Raw genomic sequence first — 20,293 nt, forward strand, 5'->3', positions numbered from 1 at the left:
TAACATATAAAAGTTTAGTCTTCTGTTCGAAACTGGGTGTGCAGTAAAACACCAAGCAATGCGCACGTCCCCACAGTATAAAGTCTGCTTTAGATAATCTGGTGAACCCGCACCATGAGTTCGATGATATTGATGCTACTGGACCTCTCATGGGCTTCAGAATTTAGGACAAGAGCAAAAGCTGTCTTTAAACATCAAACGGCTTCTGCTCAGTGTCAGGACTAGCTTTCCAGGGAGAGGCAAGGGTAACGTAAGTAGAAACCAGGAGGACTAAAGGCAGACCCACCATTTAACGGCCTGCAGTGGGGAAAAGCAGAACTACTTCTGTCAGGTCTCCTCCCACTCAAAGGAATCTGCACTGCTTTGTGCCTGCTGTGTGCAAGGCACACTCTTAGTACCTAGCTAGCATACTGTTTCTCATTTCTTTTTAATTGAAGTATAGTTGATTTACAATGTGTGAGTTTCTCATGGACGGCCAAGTGATTCAGTATATATTCTTTTACATATTGTTTTTCATTACGGTGTATCACAGGATATTGAATATAGTTCCCTGTGCTATACGGTAGGACCTTGTTGTTTATCTGTTTTATATATAGTAGTTTGTATCTGCTAATCCCAAACTCCTTATTTATCCCCCTCCCCCTCTGGTAACCATACGTTTGTTTTCTACATCTGTGAGTCTGTTTCTGTTTTGTAAATAAGTTCCCCTGCATTCTCATTTATTCTTAATACTAATCCCATGAAGTAGAGTATATAATTTCCATTTTACAGCTGAGGAAACAATGGCTGAAGTATCCCACCCGAAGTCACTCATATCAGATTCATGCTGGATCAGGCTCCTCGTGAGTCCAAACATGTGTTTTCTACCACACTCCGCTATTCACAGTCGCTCCTTCGTCATAATACTGTGATCTTAAGACTGAAATATTCCTTTAAAGTCCCACGCCTCTTGTATAATTCTCGAAGCCAAAATACAGGCAGAATGCCAGATGGTAATATCTGATACAATTAAATTGACGTTATTTGACACCAAAAAAAAAAAAAAATCAAGTGAGCCATAGTCTATCCATTTCCGATGTGATCCTTGCAGGGAGCAGCATCACAGGAATGAACATAAACATACTTAATAAACTGCAAATGTTTCCAAACGTTAAAGACCAGCTTACCTTCTTTGTTTCTGGTGCTGGTGCTCGAGGTAGTGCTTTTCTTATACCTGAAAATGACAACGACAAAAACAGGTCAAAATGCCATCTACCAATGATGGATAGTTTTAAGGAAAAGTAAAAATGAACCCCTAACAAGAAGTCCACTCAGACTCTCTCACTCTGGTGCATTTCGCTCGTAATACTATTTTAGAACAGATTTTTTTAAATGCTGTTAAAGCCGGTTTGTAGTTCTGCCTTCTTGAACAGACTGTAAATGCCACAGGGATTGGGGCCATGCCTTGTTCACTGTAAACAAATGGGACTACATCGGAACCAAAAAGCTTCTGCTCAGCAAAGGAAACCATCAACAAAATGAAAAGGCAACCAACAGAAGGGGAGAAAATATTTTCATCCCACATATCTGAGAAGGGGTTAACATCCGAAATATACAAGGAATTCACACAACTCAATAGTTAAAACAAATAATAATAATAACTCAATTAAAAGTGGACAAAGGACCTAAACAGACACTTTAAAAAAATTTTTTATTATTATTATTTTTATTTTGTGCGGTATGCGGGCCTCTCACTGTTGTGGCCTCTCCCGTTGCGGAGCACAGGCTCCGGACGCGCAGGCTCAGCGGTCATGGCTCACGGGCCCAGCCTCTTCACGGCATGTGGGATCTTCCCGGACTGGGGCACGAACCCATGTCCCCTGCATCGGCAGGCGGACTCTCAACCACTGCGCCACCAGGGAAGCCCCAGACACTTTTTTTTAAAGAAGACATACAAATGGCCAACAGGTACCTTAAAAGGTGCTCGACATAACTAATCATTAGGGAAATGCAAGTCAAACCACAATAAGATACCACCTTCTACATATTAGGATAGCAATTATAAAAACCACACATGATAACAAATGCTGGTAAGGATGTAGAGAAAAGGGGATGCTTGTGCACTGCTGGTGGGAATGTAAACTGATGCAGCCACTATGGAAAATAATATAGAGGTTCCCCCCAAAATTAAAAATACAACTACCACATGATCCAGTAATCCCACTTCTGGGTATATACACAAAAGAAACAAAATCAATACCTTAAAGAGATATCTGCACTCCCATGTTCACGGTAGCATTATTCACGATAGCCAAGATATAGAAACAACCTAAACATCCATCAACAGATGACTAGATAAAGAAAATGTGGCATATATAGAGAGAATGGAATATTATTCAGCCTTGGAAAGAGAAGGAAATCCTATCATTTGTGACAACATGGATAAAGTTGGAGGGCATTATGGTAAGTGAAATAAGCCAGACCAAGAAGGACAAATGCCACATGGTATCACTTACATGGGGAAGCTTAAAAAAAAAAAGTCAAACTCATAGAAATAGAGAGTAGAAAAATGGTTGCCAGGGGATGGGGGGTGGAGGAAATAGAGATGCTAGTAAAAGGGTACAAGCTTTCAGTTATAAGATGAATAAGGTATGTTAATTACAACTCAATTAAAATATAGAGAGAGCAAGGAAAAAAGATAAATAAGGTCTGAGGATCTAACATATAACATGATGACTATAGTTGACAGCACTGTAGTGTATAACTCAAGTTTACCAAGAGAGTAGAACTTAAATGTTTTCACACACACACACACACACACACACACACACACACACACACACACACACACACAAAGGTAAACATGCAAGGTGATGGATGTGTTTATTAACTCAATGGGAGGAACCCTTTCCAATGGATAGATAAGTATATCCAGTCACCTTATTGTAAAATTTAAGTATGTTACAATTTTGTTAATTATACCTCAGTAAAGCTTAAAAAAAAGAGAAGAGAAAAGCTGCTGATGGTGCTACATTAGGCTCACAGTTTTAACAGAGTCATTTTTAGTAGGCTTTCATATTGTGATAGAAACTCCCAAAACAGGGCTTCCCTGGTGGCGCAGTGGTTGAGAGTCCGCCTGCCGATGCAGGGGACGCGGGTTCGTGCCCCGGTCCGGGAAGATCCCGCATGCCATGGAGCGGCTGGGCCCGTGAGCCATGGCCACTAAGCCTGTGCATCCTGAGCCTGTGCTCCGCAACGGGAGAGGCCACAACAGTGAGAGGCCCGCATACCGCCAAAAAAAAAAAAAAACTCCCCAAAACAGACCTTCTGATTCCATGAGATGGTCCTACTGCTCACTAAATAAAAGTATTCTTACAAAAATACACCTACACTATGTTTACACCATGCTAGAAAGTGTGAAGGCCATATTTAACCAACATCAAAATCAAAATCATGTCACTTTCTCCCAATAATACCAACAGTATGTACATCCTGAGCACAATATAACCACAGAATAAAATTAATACTTACTACTTTCAAACAGATTATATCTTTCACATCCAGGCGCTAGTTTTTCAGTTTGTCTGCAACACTGATAACTTCCGTCTGCCCAAAATTTAGGATGATATTTAATCATAATATTATTGTTGTTCTGTATTTCTGTAATTCATAGACACATTAAATGATGAGTGAAATGTACAGAGATAACAGAATGTTTCCGGTTGATCATTCTTTCTCAAATACTACATTTATTATGAGGAAACCTTCATAACATATAATCCAGCATTCAGAAAATCCATAGAGTTCTCTTTCACCACAAGGTGAAAGGGTGAGGCACCCTTGGTAACAGAAGTGACCTCTGCTACACCGTGATGGATAAACACAAAAGTCAGCCCACCACCATTTTGTTCTGCAGAAAAAGCGATGAGGATTATGCAGGTCAAATCACTGATTAATATACTTTACATACAAGTCAATTCATCTGCATCAAATGTTGACTACATAGGCAATTTCTTAGAAAATACCAAATCCTGTTACCATAAAAGCCCAGTGCTTAGTCACCTCCAAATGTATTACACATTAAATGAAAGCATGTTCTTCTTAAAAACTATGTATATGCCACTAGAAGGAACCAGATTATAAAAAAGGAAGTTAACTTCAACATGTGTCACTTACAGTAACAGAGAACGTTCTTGGAGAAACACTTATTGTAGATTAAAAGATTATAAATGCAAGATACACTAGCCGTATCTCTTTCTTAGTGACAACAATGTTATATTCTGAAATTATGTACAGATTAATATTTCATTATATGAGTTTTACCTTCTTTTAACTTCTTCACCCACCGGTCCCTGCTTTGTGCACTGGGTGCAAAAATGTAAAGTGTGTTGGCATCATGCACAACCTGAAATAAGACAAAAGATGGAACAGGTGAGAAAAGCTTAGACACAGCATCTTGCCTAGCACAGAGCCCTTGGCACCACAGGCATCAATAAAGGATTCTGAAATGACTGACCAAAAGTCAATTACTTCCGATCCAAAGAACCTAGATTCCCTTCTTACAAAAACACATCTATTTCTTCATGTCTCCATCCAGTGGGATACACATTTTACAAAGGACTGTGCTTCTACAGAAAAAATATACATACAGAGGCCAGGATGCCTTGCCAGTCTTGTTATTTCTTGCGATCTAATAAACTAAAGTTCCTTAAGTAAACTTGGTATAACAGGGACTACTCCAATCGAATATTTTTCTGAATAATATTTGAGATGAATGGACTACTGTTTCAACATCACTCCTATACCTTCCTTTTGCCACTATAAATAACTGCAGTAGGTAGCTTAATTAAGCACTTGACCACCCCAACTCTATACTTTGTGCTTTACAGACATGAACTCAACTAATCCTACCATCAAGGTATTAGTATTTCCATTTTACAGAGGAGGAGACTAAGGCCTATCCAAGACACCCCAATTCTAGATCACTCCCAGAGGCACTATTCACATAGAATGCACTGCAAATGGTGTCCCTTAAGTTACCTGTCCATCAGCATTTGGCTGGTCATCCAGAAAGCCAGGATTCTGGCTCCAGAGCCCAAACTTTTAACCACAGTACCTCCTTCAGAGGTACCTCCAGGTAAGCAATTCAACAGTCTTATTCTTAATATTCAGAATAAAATTAAGCATGGGAAACCAATCCAAGAATTTTGTCTTTGGTCTATCACTTTATCCTTGATGGTCAGTCACAAGGCAGAAACACCCCAATTGACTAAAAAAATATCTGGGGACTTCCCTGGTGGTCCAGTGGTTAGGACTCCATGCTTCCACTGCTGGGGGTGCTGGGTTGGATCCCTGGTCAGGGAACTAAGGTCCTGTAAGATCCCACAAGCCGCTTGCGGCCAAAAACAAAAAAAAAACAAAACACAAATCTGGCTAGAAACCTCCTTTTACCATGTCACCGGATTGAACACAGATAGCTCTTTCATCAATAATTGGCTGTTCCTGACCATATTCAATAGATAATCCTGTGGAATAAAAGTCATATTTTTATGGCAAGACAAGAGAAATTTAAACAAAAAATTCTTCTCTGCCCTTTGGCCTCCTCTCTCCCCGCACTGTGCATTGTATAACTCTATTATGCATCACCAAACCCCCCCAACAGCAGAAAAACCTGCTCAACCCTAAAGAGCAACATTCTCCTAGCAGCAACAAGACAACTCCTTAAAGACAGCATTCCTGGGGCTTCCCTGGTGGCGCAGTGGTTGAGAGTCCGCCTGCCAATGCAGGGGACACGGGTTCGTGCCCCGGTCTGGGAAGATCCCACATGCCGCGGAGCGGCTGGGTCCGTGAGCCATGGTTGCTGAACCTGTGCGTCCGGAGCCTGTGCTCCGCGATGGGAGAGGCCACAACAGTGAGAGGCCCGCGTACCGCAAAAAAAAAAAAAAAAAAAAAAAAAGATAGCATTCCTTCCTGATCTTGTAAGGGGTCACGTGACCCACTGTGATGCCACTTAGATCTGGAATATGTAAACTGTCAATAATACGTCATACGATGTCCAGCCCTCTGCCTCAATAAACTTACATAACTGTGTCTTGACTTCTAATGGGCAGAATAGTTCTCAGAGCTTTCTGAGATTCTCTCCCCAGGTTATAATACTCAAATTTGGCTTGAATAGAATTTTCCATTTCTTTCTTAGATCGACTGATTAATTTTTTGTTGACAATCCCTTCTCATTCACTTTAATCAAATAAGTGCGGTCAAACAGCAATGGGAACACCATAGAACAAATACTGCTATATTCTGCTCAGTGATTAACTCATCCAACTAGCACTTTGCTGGGACTACATGAGATACAAAAATAAATCAAATACCTTGCTACAAGACAGAAAATGAGATGTGATAAAGAAGTAAAGATAAAGCTCTAAGAGGGATGTGGGGCTGTAGTTGCCTCATTTGGCCCATGACTTTCATACCTGTGATACTGTGATTCACAATAAGAAATATATATTTGGTCTCTCCCCTGGTTCCCAGCACAGAGCTCCTAGAAAACTCTTGGAATTTCCTGTGCTGAGAATGATATGGGTGTCTTTTGTTATACTAATAAAGTGACTACTGGAGAGCCCCTAGGGATGGGAGCTGGTTGCCAGTGAAGCCAACCCCATGATTAGAGGGTTGGAACTTTCAGTCCCACTACCCCCCACCTCTGAGCAGGGGAGAGGAGCTGGAGATTGAGTTCAATCATCAATGGCCGATGATGTAAACGATCATGCCCATGTAATGAAGCCTCTATGAAAACCCAAAAAGGAGCGGGTTCTGAGAGCCTCAGGTTGGTAAACATGAGGAGATGTCCGCGGACAGATGAATAAATAAAGACAATTGATATACACACACATACACACACGCACACACACACAGTGGAATATTATTCAGCTCTAAAAAAGAAAATCCATCCACTTGCAACAACATGGTAAACCTGGAGGACATTATGCTAAGCAAAATAAACCAGGCACAGAAAGAGAAATATTACATGACCTCAGATGTAGAATTTTAAACAAACTCTTAGAAACAGAGAGCAAAAAAGTGGTTGCCAGGGGCAGGTGAAGGGGGGCAATGGGGAGATGTTGGTCAAAGGGTACAAAGTTTCAGTTATGCAAGATGAATGAGTTCTGGAGATCTAAAGTACAGCATGGGGACTACAGTTAACAACACTGCATATAAGAAATTTGTTAAGAAGGTAGCTAAGTATTCTCACCACCAAAAAAAAAACAAAAAAAGAAGGGAAGAAAAGAAAATGGCAACTATGTGAAGTGATGGATATGTCAATTGGCTTGATTGTAGCGATCATTTCACAATGTTTACATATACCAAAACATCAAATCGTACACCTTAAATATATACAATTCTTATGTGTCAATTATACTTCAACAAAGCTGAAAGAAATCAATCAACAAAGCAATGACAGGAAACACTAACATCAAATAGTAAGCATGACTAAAAGCCCAGAATTTCACTGTCGCAAAAATATGCCAGCTCACCTGAAATGGATATTTATTTTGACAGGGAATGACACCATCATCATTCTTCACTATTTCCACACATCTGATTTTTGACACATCAATAAATCCCTTTCTGTACTTTTTCTGTTAAAAGAAAAAAAAAAGGAGAACCATTCCAATCATAAGTTAAGGAAAAAATGTTATTAATAATAATATTTGTTTTAAAAAAATCACTGATTCAAAATATTACGATTTCCTTAATAATCATCTAAATCATGTCTCCCTATATTGTTAAAATTATTCAAAATACTAACACTATGAGGATTGTAATCAAAATAATTAAGTCCTTTAATTTCCAAAGATGAAACTGCTGTCCTTGCCCTCCTCCAAAAGCCCTAGATCTGTTTAGAAAGAGAGTCCCTTTGATTGTGCCTTCCTCTCAGACACACACTGCAACTTCTTCAACTTCTTGATGACAGCCACCCCCTCTCCCCCGAAAAAGAAAGCATCAGAGACCAAACCAAACACTCAATCACAAATGCAAACTCCACCAGTTACATCTTCCACTCCAGCACACAGAACTCAGGAGGATGTGAGATGGACACAGGGCGCTCACACAAAGCCTCCATTCAGAGTCTATATTTGAATTTTCTTTTTTCTTTTTTTTCTTTTTTTCCTTCCCTATTGCCCTTCCTCCCTGCTCAATGCAAATCTCCCTACAGCAAGTAACTAATGACATACCAAGACTCCCTCCTCCGAATCATTCACAGTCTTGAGCACAGTAATCTCACATCTGAGAATTTATCCCAGGGAAAAAGCCGGAAGATACAAAGTAGTATGTGCAAAGATAACTTGATATACCATATCCGTGAAAAATTATTACAAATACAATGAAGAAATAAAAAATGTTTACTGAATTATATTAACCGATACATCCCACACGAAAAGCTGTATAAAGACTAAGGTTATTTTAGGAGGGGGTGTAGATAGTCATATGACAAAGAACAGAAGAAAAGTAGAGAAATGAAGATGAAGAACATTGGATTATTTTGGGTGACCCAGCCCTCCCCCGGCCCTAGTCATTCAAAATTGCTTCATCTAATACTCTGAAACTCCCCTCTGGCCACAATCTTTGGGGTCCCTATCCTGCTCCCAGTAACCAGCGCTGCATCCTCACTGTGACCATGTGACCTTCAGACCTGCCAAACCTCCCAGGCCATCAGCTCCCATGTGACGTCTGGCTGTCATTTCACCAGTGCATCCTCCCACCCTCCCTCTCTCCCCCTGCCGCCCACCCCCCAGCACACGAATCCCCGTACCCCGGCATTTCCGTCGGCCCCCAGTTCTACGCACACCTTTTTCGACTCATGCGTGCCTGGCTACAGAAGGTCACGAAACAATCCTAACTGTCCTCTTTGTGCTTAGCCAGGCCTTCGCTACTGTCCTCAGGTCTTCTGTGTATCTCTAGTGGAGAGAACCTGGTGGCCTCCATGGAGCCCACCAGTCTCATCAGAGCTACAAACCCTTCCCATTCCCCTACTTCATGGAGAAGAGAACAGCTGTCCCAGGAGCACACCCCCAACTTCTTCCTTCTGCAGGTCTAAAGCACCCTAAGATTTACCCTTTTTTCTTCTCTGTCATCCTGCCTCTATGAGAAGGTTAAAAGGACACAACAGCTAAGGACACTGTAGTAGCACTTAACAGATGTCATTTCCTTTCATGCTCACAAAATTCTCATTTTACAGATGATGAAACTGCAGCTCAGACAGGTTAAACACATTACCCAAGGATCCCAACTGAAAGCTGGGATCCTAAAGCTCCCCAGACCTTGGAGGTCCCAGCTGCAAACAGGTGACAAAATTAATGGAGCCAAGTCCCTGAGGGGGCAACCTGGATTCTGAGCATGGCCTGAGATTTTACTTCTCCTGCTTATAGACACCTTCAGGCCTCTGCCATCCATACCAAGAACCTTCTTCTGGCCCTGCTACTGCCCTAACTCTGTTCTTCCCTTGCTGAAAGAGAGATTATTACACCACCAGTCTTCATTTCCTTCCCACCCACTCCTCCTTAACCACTTGCGATTTCCCTCCCCTCTCATCACACCTGCTAAAGCTGTTCTCAAAAACACCACCAATGACCAAACCCAACAGCCTTCGCTCAGCTGTCTTCTGCTCAAGCTGTTAACGAGGCATTTGGGGGTGCTCCGCTCTCTTCTCCTGCAGTGGCCTTGACTTTGGGTCACCCAGGCTTTCCTTCTGCCCCTTCCACTCAGTTTCCCACAGGACAACACCTGTTCTGTGCCAGCAACTGTGTCAAGGAATATATCAAGTCCCTATAGGAAAAGCTCATTTCCTGAGCATACGGTCCAAATATTGCGCCATTTAATCCTCAGATCCTCTGTGAGATAAGTGTTATTAGACACATCTTATAGACGGAAGAAACAAAAATTAAGTCACTTGCCCAAGTATACCTGTGGGAGAGACATACACAGCAACTTATCATCCAACGTAGTAAGTACTGAATATAAAAAAGATGCTAAGAGAACACAGAGGAACCAAGACTTACACGATAATTTCAGAAAAGAAATTCCGATAATATCATAGGGAGGGAATGAACAGCACAGCATGTGGGATGAAACACATATTCCAGAATGACCTAGGTTGCCTCATCTATAAAATAGGAATAATAATAGTATCCACTTCATGGATACTATTAGATAGTTATGAGAGTTAAATGAGTTAGTATTTGCAAAGTGCTTAGAAGAGTGACCTGTAGTATCATATCTATGAGTGTTTGCCACATAAAATAAATAAGTGGAAAAAAAAGGTCAGTGTGGCTGAAGGACAGGGTACATGAGGCAGGATGGAAAGGTGAGCAGCGGCCAGCTTGTAAAGAACCTGCTGCACAGTGCCAAAGGGTCTGGTCAGACAGGGCCACCTGCCCTGCTCCTGGGCCTATGCCAGTTAGTGTGCAAAAGAAACTTCCAGAGCGCCATCCTCCTATTAATAAGTCACACGGGTTCACCGTAGAAACCTTAGAAAATACTAACAGCACAAAGAAAATCAAATGACCCTGAATCCCCCAACTCTGGAGAAAATCCCTGTTGACATCATGGAGTTTTTCCAGACACTGCTCTAGGGTCATTTATCACCTACCGGCTCTCCTTCTTGAGCAGCAGACTGTGGTCGGCTTCTGAGATGCCTGTCTCCACTCACCACTTGCCCCTGTGACTAAAAGCAGCTGTCAGTCAATCCACACAGGAAAATTTGAGATGACTGGTATACTGGGCTGGCTTATGCCCCCTAAATGCATGTTCCATGATATATCATATATTGTATTATGCTAATATTTTGGCTTATTAATCCAAATACTTTGCTATGAAGTTTGCAGATAAAGGTTCACGCTTAAGTTGGCCATTCATTATTTTACCTATCCTGCCAGCAAACACTGATCAGACACGAAGCACAGCACTGTGTGCTGCAGCTTCAACGTTAGGCAAGGGGGTTGAGGGTTCCCTCAAGAGGAATTCACAATCATATGGTAGGTGGAAGGGGAAGCGGGGAGTGATTCATCATCAAATAAAGACGAAGTCACGTGCTCATGGTATACTATGGAGTGAGACAGTGATTGGGCCAGGAAAAGCTGGGGAAGCTTTTGGGAGGAACTGATATTTTGGTTTTGAAAGGATAAGTAGGAGTTTTTCTTTAGAGAAAGTGGAGAAGAGAATTCAGGCAGCAAAAACAACAAAGCACTGATTTAGGGAACAGGAAGAAATGCATTGTGGCTGAAGTTCAGGGTGGTTCAGGGGAAGTGTAGGAAAGGACACCAAAATGGTTATTTGAGACCAAATTAGGAAGAGGTAAGTAATGGCCATTTCACCCATTTGTAAACCAGCTTAAATGGGGAAACTAGACAAAGAGATGAAATATGACTTGCTTAAAACCACACTTCAACTGAACGGCAGAATTGGGATTTAGGTGAAAGAGATCCTGCCCCTGGGCAAGTCTTACAAGATACACAGTTTTCCTTTAATTTCCAGAATTAAAATACTTTTTGAAATATCAATAACAATCCTAAATTAAACTAATTTTTTATAATTGTATACAAATATCCAGGGCTGGCCCCAGGTGTATCTACAGAACACCCAGACTCAGGTCCTCCTTTCTACACCCCTCTCCCAAGGCATCCTGAGACCCATTACATGCAGTAAGAGTTTCCCTCCAGTATTACAAGGATCCCTCCCTCTCCCTTATATCACAACTTTTGTTCCTAATGTGGCTATTCCCAGCTGCCTGCCACAGAAGGAATCTACTGGATGAATCACCTGTGCATTGCAAAGGGACCTCAGGTCAGGCACATGGGCTTTGGAGGCAGGCAGATCCTGAGCCCAGCCACGCTCTGCCTTCTCTCAGTTCCTCTGTCTTCAGGAATAGGATAATACTCCCCACTTCACTAAGCTATAAGCAGGAATAAAGATAAGGTACGTAGGTGCTCAGTACAGTGTCTGGCACAGGGAAGTCACTCCCTAAATGGCAGCATTAACCATTAATTAGTCTTCACAACAACCCTGGGAAATTGTTAGGAAACTGAGTGTCTGAGAGGTAACAAGATGGGCAAGAGGCTGAGCCAGAACTGAACCCAGATCTCTCAAAATCGCAAAAGCTTTTACCTGACTCCCGGTCTCTCAAGCCTGAATATTTCTGGACTCTTATTTTAGAAAAAGAAAATTATTTTATGTCAAAACCTAACAATTACAGAGCATTCACTCTGAGCCAGGCACTATATGCACCTCTCACATGGTAACTCAATGAATCTTCACATAATTATGGGAACTCGTCACCCCATTTTACAGATGAAGAAATCAAGACTTAAAGAGTATAATTAACTGGCTGAAAGTCATACAACAAACCAGGACCTGAACTCTTAATTCCAACCCTGAATTCTTAAGTGCCACGTACACTTTAATAACTTGATACCACTTAACTAAGTACAAACGTAAACTCAGTGGAAATTTCTCATGCTTATAACTCTTAACAACTATAAGACTGTTAAGAGTTCACAAGTTAAGTGCAAACAAACTGGACACTAAATAAGATTTAAACTAACAGCTTGATTGAATGTGACGGCTGGGGTGTTTGCTGGAATTGAATCCCTCTCCCCAAACCAGTTCGTCTGGCGTCCTCAGGCTTGCAATACTGTGTGCCATGTGATGGCCTCTTCCTCCTCTCTCTTACTTCCAACTATCGAAGTACGCACATCTGTTTGCACACACGCTGTCAGCCTATCATTAGGCCTCCATTTGGTCCCACTAAATTGTTTAGTCAGCCTCTGTTCTTTCTCCATAGGACACAACAATTGAAACAGACCATAGGGCTTCCCTGGTGGCGCAGTGGTTGAGAGTCCGCCTGCTGATGCAGGGGACACGGGTTCGTGCCCCGGTCTGGGAAGATCCCACATGCCGCGGGGCGGCTGGGCCCGTGAGCCATGGCCGCTGAGCCTGCGCGTCCAGAGCCTGTGCCCTGCAACGGGAGAGGCCACAGCAGTGAGAGGCCCGCGTACCGCAAAAAAAAAAAAAAAAAAAAAAAAACAGACCATAAATACAAACACAAATATGGCTGCTGACGTGGCATGTTTAGTGACAAGGGACCATCCAGAGAATACAGACAAAAGATATGTTATATACAATAAAATATAAAATAGAATTCCTAGATCTTGCAGTCCTCAGCAGACGGACAGCACCAAAGCTTACTACTGCCATTCACTGTATTCCATCATGATCATTTCTTCACTCAGCCACATTGATTAAAGATTGATTCTGGCTTCCTTTCTTCTACCATCAGCAAGGCACAGAGGTACCAAAGAACCATGATACAGACTTAAAAGAGTTCTAGTCAACCTTTGAAAAAAGAAAGAAAATGATGTATTCTACCAAAAATCTCCAATGAGCCAAGGGTCTATTTTATACACGAAGGTTCTTTTCCCTTTCTACTCAGAACAGAGTTAAAAGAAAGAGTTAAAAGAATGGGCCTCAAGTGCAGCAGGACACATTAATCATGAGAAAGAAAGAAAACCTCAAGATGGATATAACTTTTTTTTTTTTTTGAGGATACTGGGAATAATTTTGATGTAGATCTTTCTGGTATCAGGAGAAGTAGAATAAATAAAATAAAGTAATTTCCAACTTGGTGATTCTATGATGAAACATCCCCTCTTTGCTAAGTACGAAATTCTAGTGAAAAGCAGAAGAAACCAAAACCAAAAACGTGGCATCCTAGTATTGTTTTCCTCCCTTTTAATCAGCTCATAATAACTGACATAGTGGCTTTACATTTTACAAAGTGATTTTACACTAAACAAACAAACACATAAAAAGGGTACTTTAACATTAAGAAGCCAGTAGTTACATACATAAGCATGGCTTAATTATGAAGATTATGGTTTCTAAGATAACATCCAGAATAAAAACAGGATAAATTATACGGAATCTGAAGGCAAAAAATTTCATTTTCAAAATCACATAATAATCTTCATATAAGATTGTGCTGATATAGGTAATTATAAGGTTTCTGGAGATAGCTTTTCACTGTATTCAAAGTTAGAGTTTTTATTCCCCCCTGAGTGATCGCTTACTCTTATGATTTTTCTATACTTCCGGCAACCCTCATGCCAACTCCCTTCTGCGACCCAAGGGAACTTTTAAAAACTAATACCAGGTATGTTTTATTATAGTTGAAAGCAAAACTTACTAATGTAAGTATTTTCAAATAAGTCTAAAACTGATTTACCTAGCTTAGTTCTTTTTTTTTTTAAACAGAGTCACAGATTTATTTATTTATTTATTTTTGGCCACGTTGGGTCTTCGTTGCTGCGTGCGGGCTTTCTCTAGTTGCGGCGAGTGGGGGCTACTCTTCGCTGTGATGTGTGGGCTTCTCATCGCAGTGGCTTTTATTGTTGTGGAGCACGGGCTCTAGGCGCGTGGGCTTCAGTAGTTGTGGCACATGGGCTCAGCAGTTGTCACTCGCAGGCTCTAGAGTGCAGGCTCAGTAGTTGTGGCACATGGGCTTAGCTGCTCCACGGCATGTGGGATCTTCCTGGACCAGGGCTCGAACCCGTGTCCCCTGCATTGGCAGGTGGATTCTGAACCACTGCGCCACCAGGGAAGTCCCAAAAGTGACTTTAAATACAAAGTCAGAAGTTATTAGGAAAGAAACTTGTCAAGTCAATTAACTTTTAGAAATATTTATGTGAATAATATGTACAATAATTGACTTTATTGCTAGACTCAAGGCTCTCTTTACTTACCTACATGGACTTTTTTTTAACTTACTGAACATGCCAAAATATTTTGAGTATTGTTTAATATTTTAACACAGCAGAGTCAATGTGTCATAATGGTTGAGAGCACACCTTCATTGTCAGGCAGACCTGCATTTAAATGCCAGCTTTGTGGCCCAATGCAAATTAATTAACCTCATTTAGTCTCTATTTCCTCATTTGTAAAATGGGGTTATTAAAATAACTTATCTCCTAGATTATTGTGAGGATTAATTGTGATACACTCATAAAGCACTCGACACAATATCTAGCCCATCGCAATCATTAATATGTTATTAGTATAATTTTTTTGCCTTTAGATAAAAGATTTCTAAAATTTTTCAGCACTTAAACCCTTTTTTCCCACAAATATATCAGAGGATTTAATGGAGATATTTTAAATACTTTACTGGCTTTTACATTGTGTCTTTAGGTAACATAGCAATGCTTCGCCACTCTCTCCTCAGAGGAATTCAACAAACACTCCAAGAACTCAAAAAATCTAGGAGTAGACAATTAAGCTATAATGCATAAAATATTGCAGAGCAAACTAGGGAACTAGGATCATAGCAGAAGCGCTCTTTCTCTTGAAATAAAACAATATTTTAAGAAGCTATTTTTTAAGAGTCATGTACCACAATGTTCATTGCAGCTCTATTTACAATAGCCAGGACATGGAAGCAACCTAAGTGTCCATCAACAGATGAATGGATAAAGAAGATGTGGCACATATATACAATGGAATATTACTCAGCCATAAGAAGAAACGAAATTGAGTTATTTGCAGTGAGGTGGATGGACCTAGAGTCTGTCATACAGAGTGAAGTAAGTCAGAAAGAGAAAAACAAATACTATATGCTAACATATATATATATATATATATATATATATATGGAATCTAAAGAAAAAAATGTTTATGAAGAACCTAGGGGCAGGACAGGAATAAAGATGCAGACGTAGAGAATGGACTTGAGGACACAGGGAGGGGGAAGGGTAAGCTGGGACAAAGTGAGAGAGCGGTATGGACTTACATATACTAACAAATGTAAAATAGATAGCTAGTGGGAAGCAGCCGCATAGCACAGGGAGATCAGTTCAGTGCTCCGTGACCACCTAGAGGGGTGGGATAGGGAGGGTGGGAGGGAGACACAAGAGGGAGGAGATATGGGGATATATGTATATGTATAGCTGACTCACTTTGTTATAAAGCAGAAAGTAACACACCATTGTAAAGCAATTATACTCCAATAAAGGTGTTAAAAAAAAGAGAGAGAAAGAAGCTATTTTTTAAAGTAATTAGGCCCTATCTATTGATTACCACAGAAATGCAGGAAAAGTCCAGCAACTACTTAGGACAATATTTTCTGAGCATCTAATAATTGCTAGAAAATGTGCTAAGCACAAGAGACATGGAGATTAAAAAATATGGCCACTGTATTTACCCGAGAGAAATGAAGGCATCTGACCACACAAAGACTTGTACAAGAATATTCACAGAAGCTTTATTTGTATTAATTGAAAACTGGAAACAACCCAAATGTCCATCAACAGGTGACTGGACAAACAATGAAATACTTCATAGTAATAAAAAGAAATGTAATATTGATACAAAAGATGAATGTATTTCAAAATAATATGCTAGGTGAAAGAAGTTAGCTTTTTAAAAAGAGTACATGCTAGGGCTCCCCTGGTGGCACAGTGGTTGAGAGTCCACCTGCCGATACAGGGGACACGGGTTTGTGCCCTGGTCCGGGAAGATCCCACATGCCGCGGAGCAGCTGGGCCCGTGAGCCATGGCCGCTGAGCCTGCGCGTCCGGAGCCTGTGCTCCGCAACGGGAGAGGCTACAACAGTGAGAGGCCCACGTACCGCAAAAAAAAAAAGAGTACATGCTATATGAGTTTATTCTAAAATTCTCATATATGCAAACTAATCTATAGTGTCAAAAATCAGATCAATGATTACCTAGGGATAGTGGGAATGAAAGAGGAGGTATGAATTACAAAAAGCATGGGGAAATTTTGGGGGGTAATGGATATGTTCATTATTTTATTGTAGTGATAGATTCACAAGTGTATACATATATCAAAACTCCTTAAATACTAAAAATAGCATTTCCTTTGCTGCTTGTGTTACAAACTACACAATGAAGTTAGTGAGTTTCAAATGTTATATTAGTCATATTGATGCTTATATACATGTTTAGGCACAGGTAGCTATACCGTGAAAATGATAGTAGTTCAGTAATATAAAATAATAAAAGTCACATAAGTGTCATAGGCAGATTTGTATCCGGTTTTTTCCCCCCAGAAAATATTTACTGTAAATTATTTTCTACTTTGGGATAAAAAAAATTTTGTAATTATATTCAAACTATAAATGTGTGTGTGTGTGTGTGTGTGTGTGTGTGTGTGTGTGTGTGTATACGCCAAAAATTTCTAGTGCTGGGCACAATACTCATTGTTCCAGCAGGAGGAATAATTCGATACTCTAAACTGCTGAAAATCTTATAAGTCTCCTTACATGATCTGTCTCTGGTGCAATTCCTATTACAGTATAAACAGTAGAAATTTGATGGATATTTTTCTTATTTCAGTAAGAAACAGGAATGGTTAAGGGAAAAGTTACTTTTTCTTATGTCCTATAAAAGGACAAAAATTCTACAATTTTGATAAAATTTGTTAAATACCTGGGAATAAACTTTATAAGAAATGAGTAGAACATATATGAAGAAAAATAGAAAACCTCACTGAGAGATATAAAGGAGAATTCTAGGTAGGAAATCTAAACAATCATAAAAAAAACCTCCTCAAATAATATAATTTAAATACATGCAGTTAACTATATATTGATTATAACCTCAATAGAGCTGAAAAAAATATGGCTGCGGCCATCAGGGACCTTGACATCTGGGAACATTTGGAAACTAAGAAATTCTTTGCTAATAATTTAGTGTTACAAATCATAGACTTAAAAAAGGAAAACCGCAATGACAAAAGAAAAAAATAGGTATAAAAATTAAGCAACATAACTTCATAATGGGCCAGAAGTAGGCAATCAATCAGCTCTCAATTAAATAAAGGCTCTGCCTTAGTATTTATTCTGATTTAGAAACAACTTATCCATTCACCTGATTCATCTAGTACTAAATGAATTTCTGGTTAAAAAATAAAATTAATTTAATACCTTCCCCCAAAGCTGGTGCCCGGTTCTACACTCCTCTTTCTTCCTTTCTCATCATCTGCTTCTTCGAGGCAGGCGTGGTAAAGGTCACCAACTGGAAGGTCAATGAAGACACACCCACCTCCTCCTCAGCACCTGGCACGTGCCCAACAACTTTTTGCATAAGTGCATGAATGAATGAGGACATAAACGAACAGGAGGTGATTCAGCTAAGTGGACAGGAGGCCTTCCTTAGGTCTGATTTCACAATATCCAGTCACAGCCACCACTTTTCTGTGACTATGCTGTTTCAGAGAATAATTTCAGCTAGCTTTATTTCTGCCCCTGCTCTCTCAGACATATGCCATCCCAGGGGGGCATAGGCATGCCACAAATCACCAGGACCTAAGAGACCCTTCCTCTGCCCCTCTGTTCAATCAAAGCACACTGCTGCATGTGTGAATACCAATTAACAGAATAACTGTCACGTTACAATCCTCAGAGACACAACTCTATCAAGGGACCCCTCCTCAACCACAGAGATGGTAATCCCTGGATATGTCTCTGCAAATCTCTGCCTTTTTTGTTTGTCTGTTTGTTTAAGTAGGAAAAGAGAAGAAACAGAGAAAAAAGAGAGAAGGAAGGTCCTTTAACCTAGGTTTCAGTTCTCAAGTTTCTATGGTTAACAGTGACTAGTAGAACTTTGCTTCTGTACTAGGGATTCTGTGTGCGTGTGTGTGTGTGTGTGTGTGTGTGTGTGTGTGTGTGTGTGCACGCATGCATTCTGAGGCTCTCCAGTAGACACTTCGTGTGTTCAGGGTTTTTTTAAATGACATTTTATATCTTTATGAAAGTGGAAATAACTAGAATCACACGAAAGTGATCTCTTATCAAGAGGAACTTGGGAGACAGAAGCTTTGTGAGTTTCTGGTGGGTGAGAATTACAGACAGCAAACAGGGCAAAATAGAAAATTCCATTTCCAGGATGGGTGGTAGGTGGCAGAGGCAATTAGTAATGCCAACACACGAGGCAAACTCTGTGGCTTTTGCATGTGGTATGAACCCACAGCTGCAGCACGAGTAGGGGTACGATTCTCATTCCCACTCCCAGTATCCCCATCATGACCAAAGGGATTGATGAATCCAGAGAAATCACAGCCCCAGGAGTGGGAAACCCCTGTGGCAATTGCCCCACACAGCCTCACACTAGGAGGCTGACCCGTGATATATACGCAGGACTGAGTTTCTGGGCAGGGAAAAGGCTGGGAGGCTCATAGCCTCTTGGGAAATTGACCTCCACACTGTCCACACCGGACCAGTTCCGCCACTAAGAAAAATCTGTCTGCTTATCTGATGTGAGTGGACCACAAAGGTGTTTCCAGACAAGTATGAACTGGAGATGTGATTTCTTTAACACTGAACCGAGCTCTGCTAGGGTCCTGCAAGACCAGAGCATTAGCTTGGTCTTTAAATAAGCTTCCACTGGACCATATGCAATATTTCTCTAGTTTTCTCCAGTGTTAAAGGGATCACCCTGGAGTTTGTTTTCTAAATACCTTTAAAATATTCAACGGGCTATAACAGTAGCTTCCCTAGACTGCTTGCTACCCCTGAGAAAGCGACATCCCTCCTTTTTTTCCTATAAAGATAATCGGTCGTCCTAGGAAAAGTTCCTTCCTTTTGCTTCTACTGGGGCCTAGGGGCTGGGGGTGAATGGGAGGAGGGTGAGCAGGTGGGCATGGGGAGAAGGAATCACCAGGAGAACAGCAGCAACAAAGAGAAAGTGTGTATCTTGGATTGAGGTCTCTCATAAGGAAAGATGAACTGCCCATCAATTCTCCCCACAGTAAGATATCCAGAGAGAAATATACAAAATTGCCTAGTTCCACAGGTTTCTGGAGGCCTAACAGGTGCCAATCACTGCTTTTACTATGGTTTCTATAGGGATATTCACTTTGTGTTACAATTAATTTACGGAAAACTTTGGTAAAACGACCTCTTAATTGCAAACATTCTACAGATAAAATTATTTTTAAAACAATTTCTTCCACTAACTGGGTATGCTTTATGACATCAAGGAAGTTCTGTTGATATGTTTTGAGGTATAATGATAGTATAAAGGTTAAGATGCTTTATGACATCAAGGAAGTTCTGTTGATATGTTTTGAGGTGTAATGATAGTATAAAGGTTAAGATGGAGACTCTGTCTTCTGGAGGTGGATACTGAAGCATCTGTAGAAGAAATGGTATGATTTCTATATGATAATGAGAGTGGGAAGGATTTGCTACAAGATAATGGAAGTGGGGGGAGGGAGGATGACTGGGGGTTATTTGGCTGAGTGC

The 20,293-nt window shown here is 40.7% G+C and overlaps 1 protein-coding gene across 3 annotated transcripts in view; it reads right to left on the minus strand.

Annotated features, from left to right (window-relative positions):
• Positions 1 to 20,293, minus strand: part of TEC (tec protein tyrosine kinase) — a gene marked incomplete at both ends in the record, with an annotated part of 96,855 nt that overhangs the window by 34,801 nt on the left and 41,761 nt on the right. For 2 of the 3 annotated variants that reach the window (XM_082837783.1, XM_082837784.1), the window contains 4 exons: positions 1,167 to 1,213; positions 3,511 to 3,639; positions 4,303 to 4,384; positions 7,515 to 7,619. In XM_082837783.1, the coding sequence (XP_082693909.1) occupies positions 1,167 to 1,213; positions 3,511 to 3,639; positions 4,303 to 4,384; positions 7,515 to 7,619 (363 nt within the window). Of the gene's footprint in view, positions 1 to 1,166; positions 1,214 to 3,510; positions 3,640 to 4,302; positions 4,385 to 7,514; positions 7,830 to 20,293 lie in introns of those variants that run through there. The other variant, XM_082837785.1, reaches the window with a different exon arrangement.

Source organism: Leucopleurus acutus, assembly GCF_964270905.1.
Source record: "Leucopleurus acutus genome assembly, chromosome: 4".
NCBI classification, from domain to species: domain Eukaryota; kingdom Metazoa; phylum Chordata; class Mammalia; order Artiodactyla; family Delphinidae; genus Leucopleurus; species Leucopleurus acutus.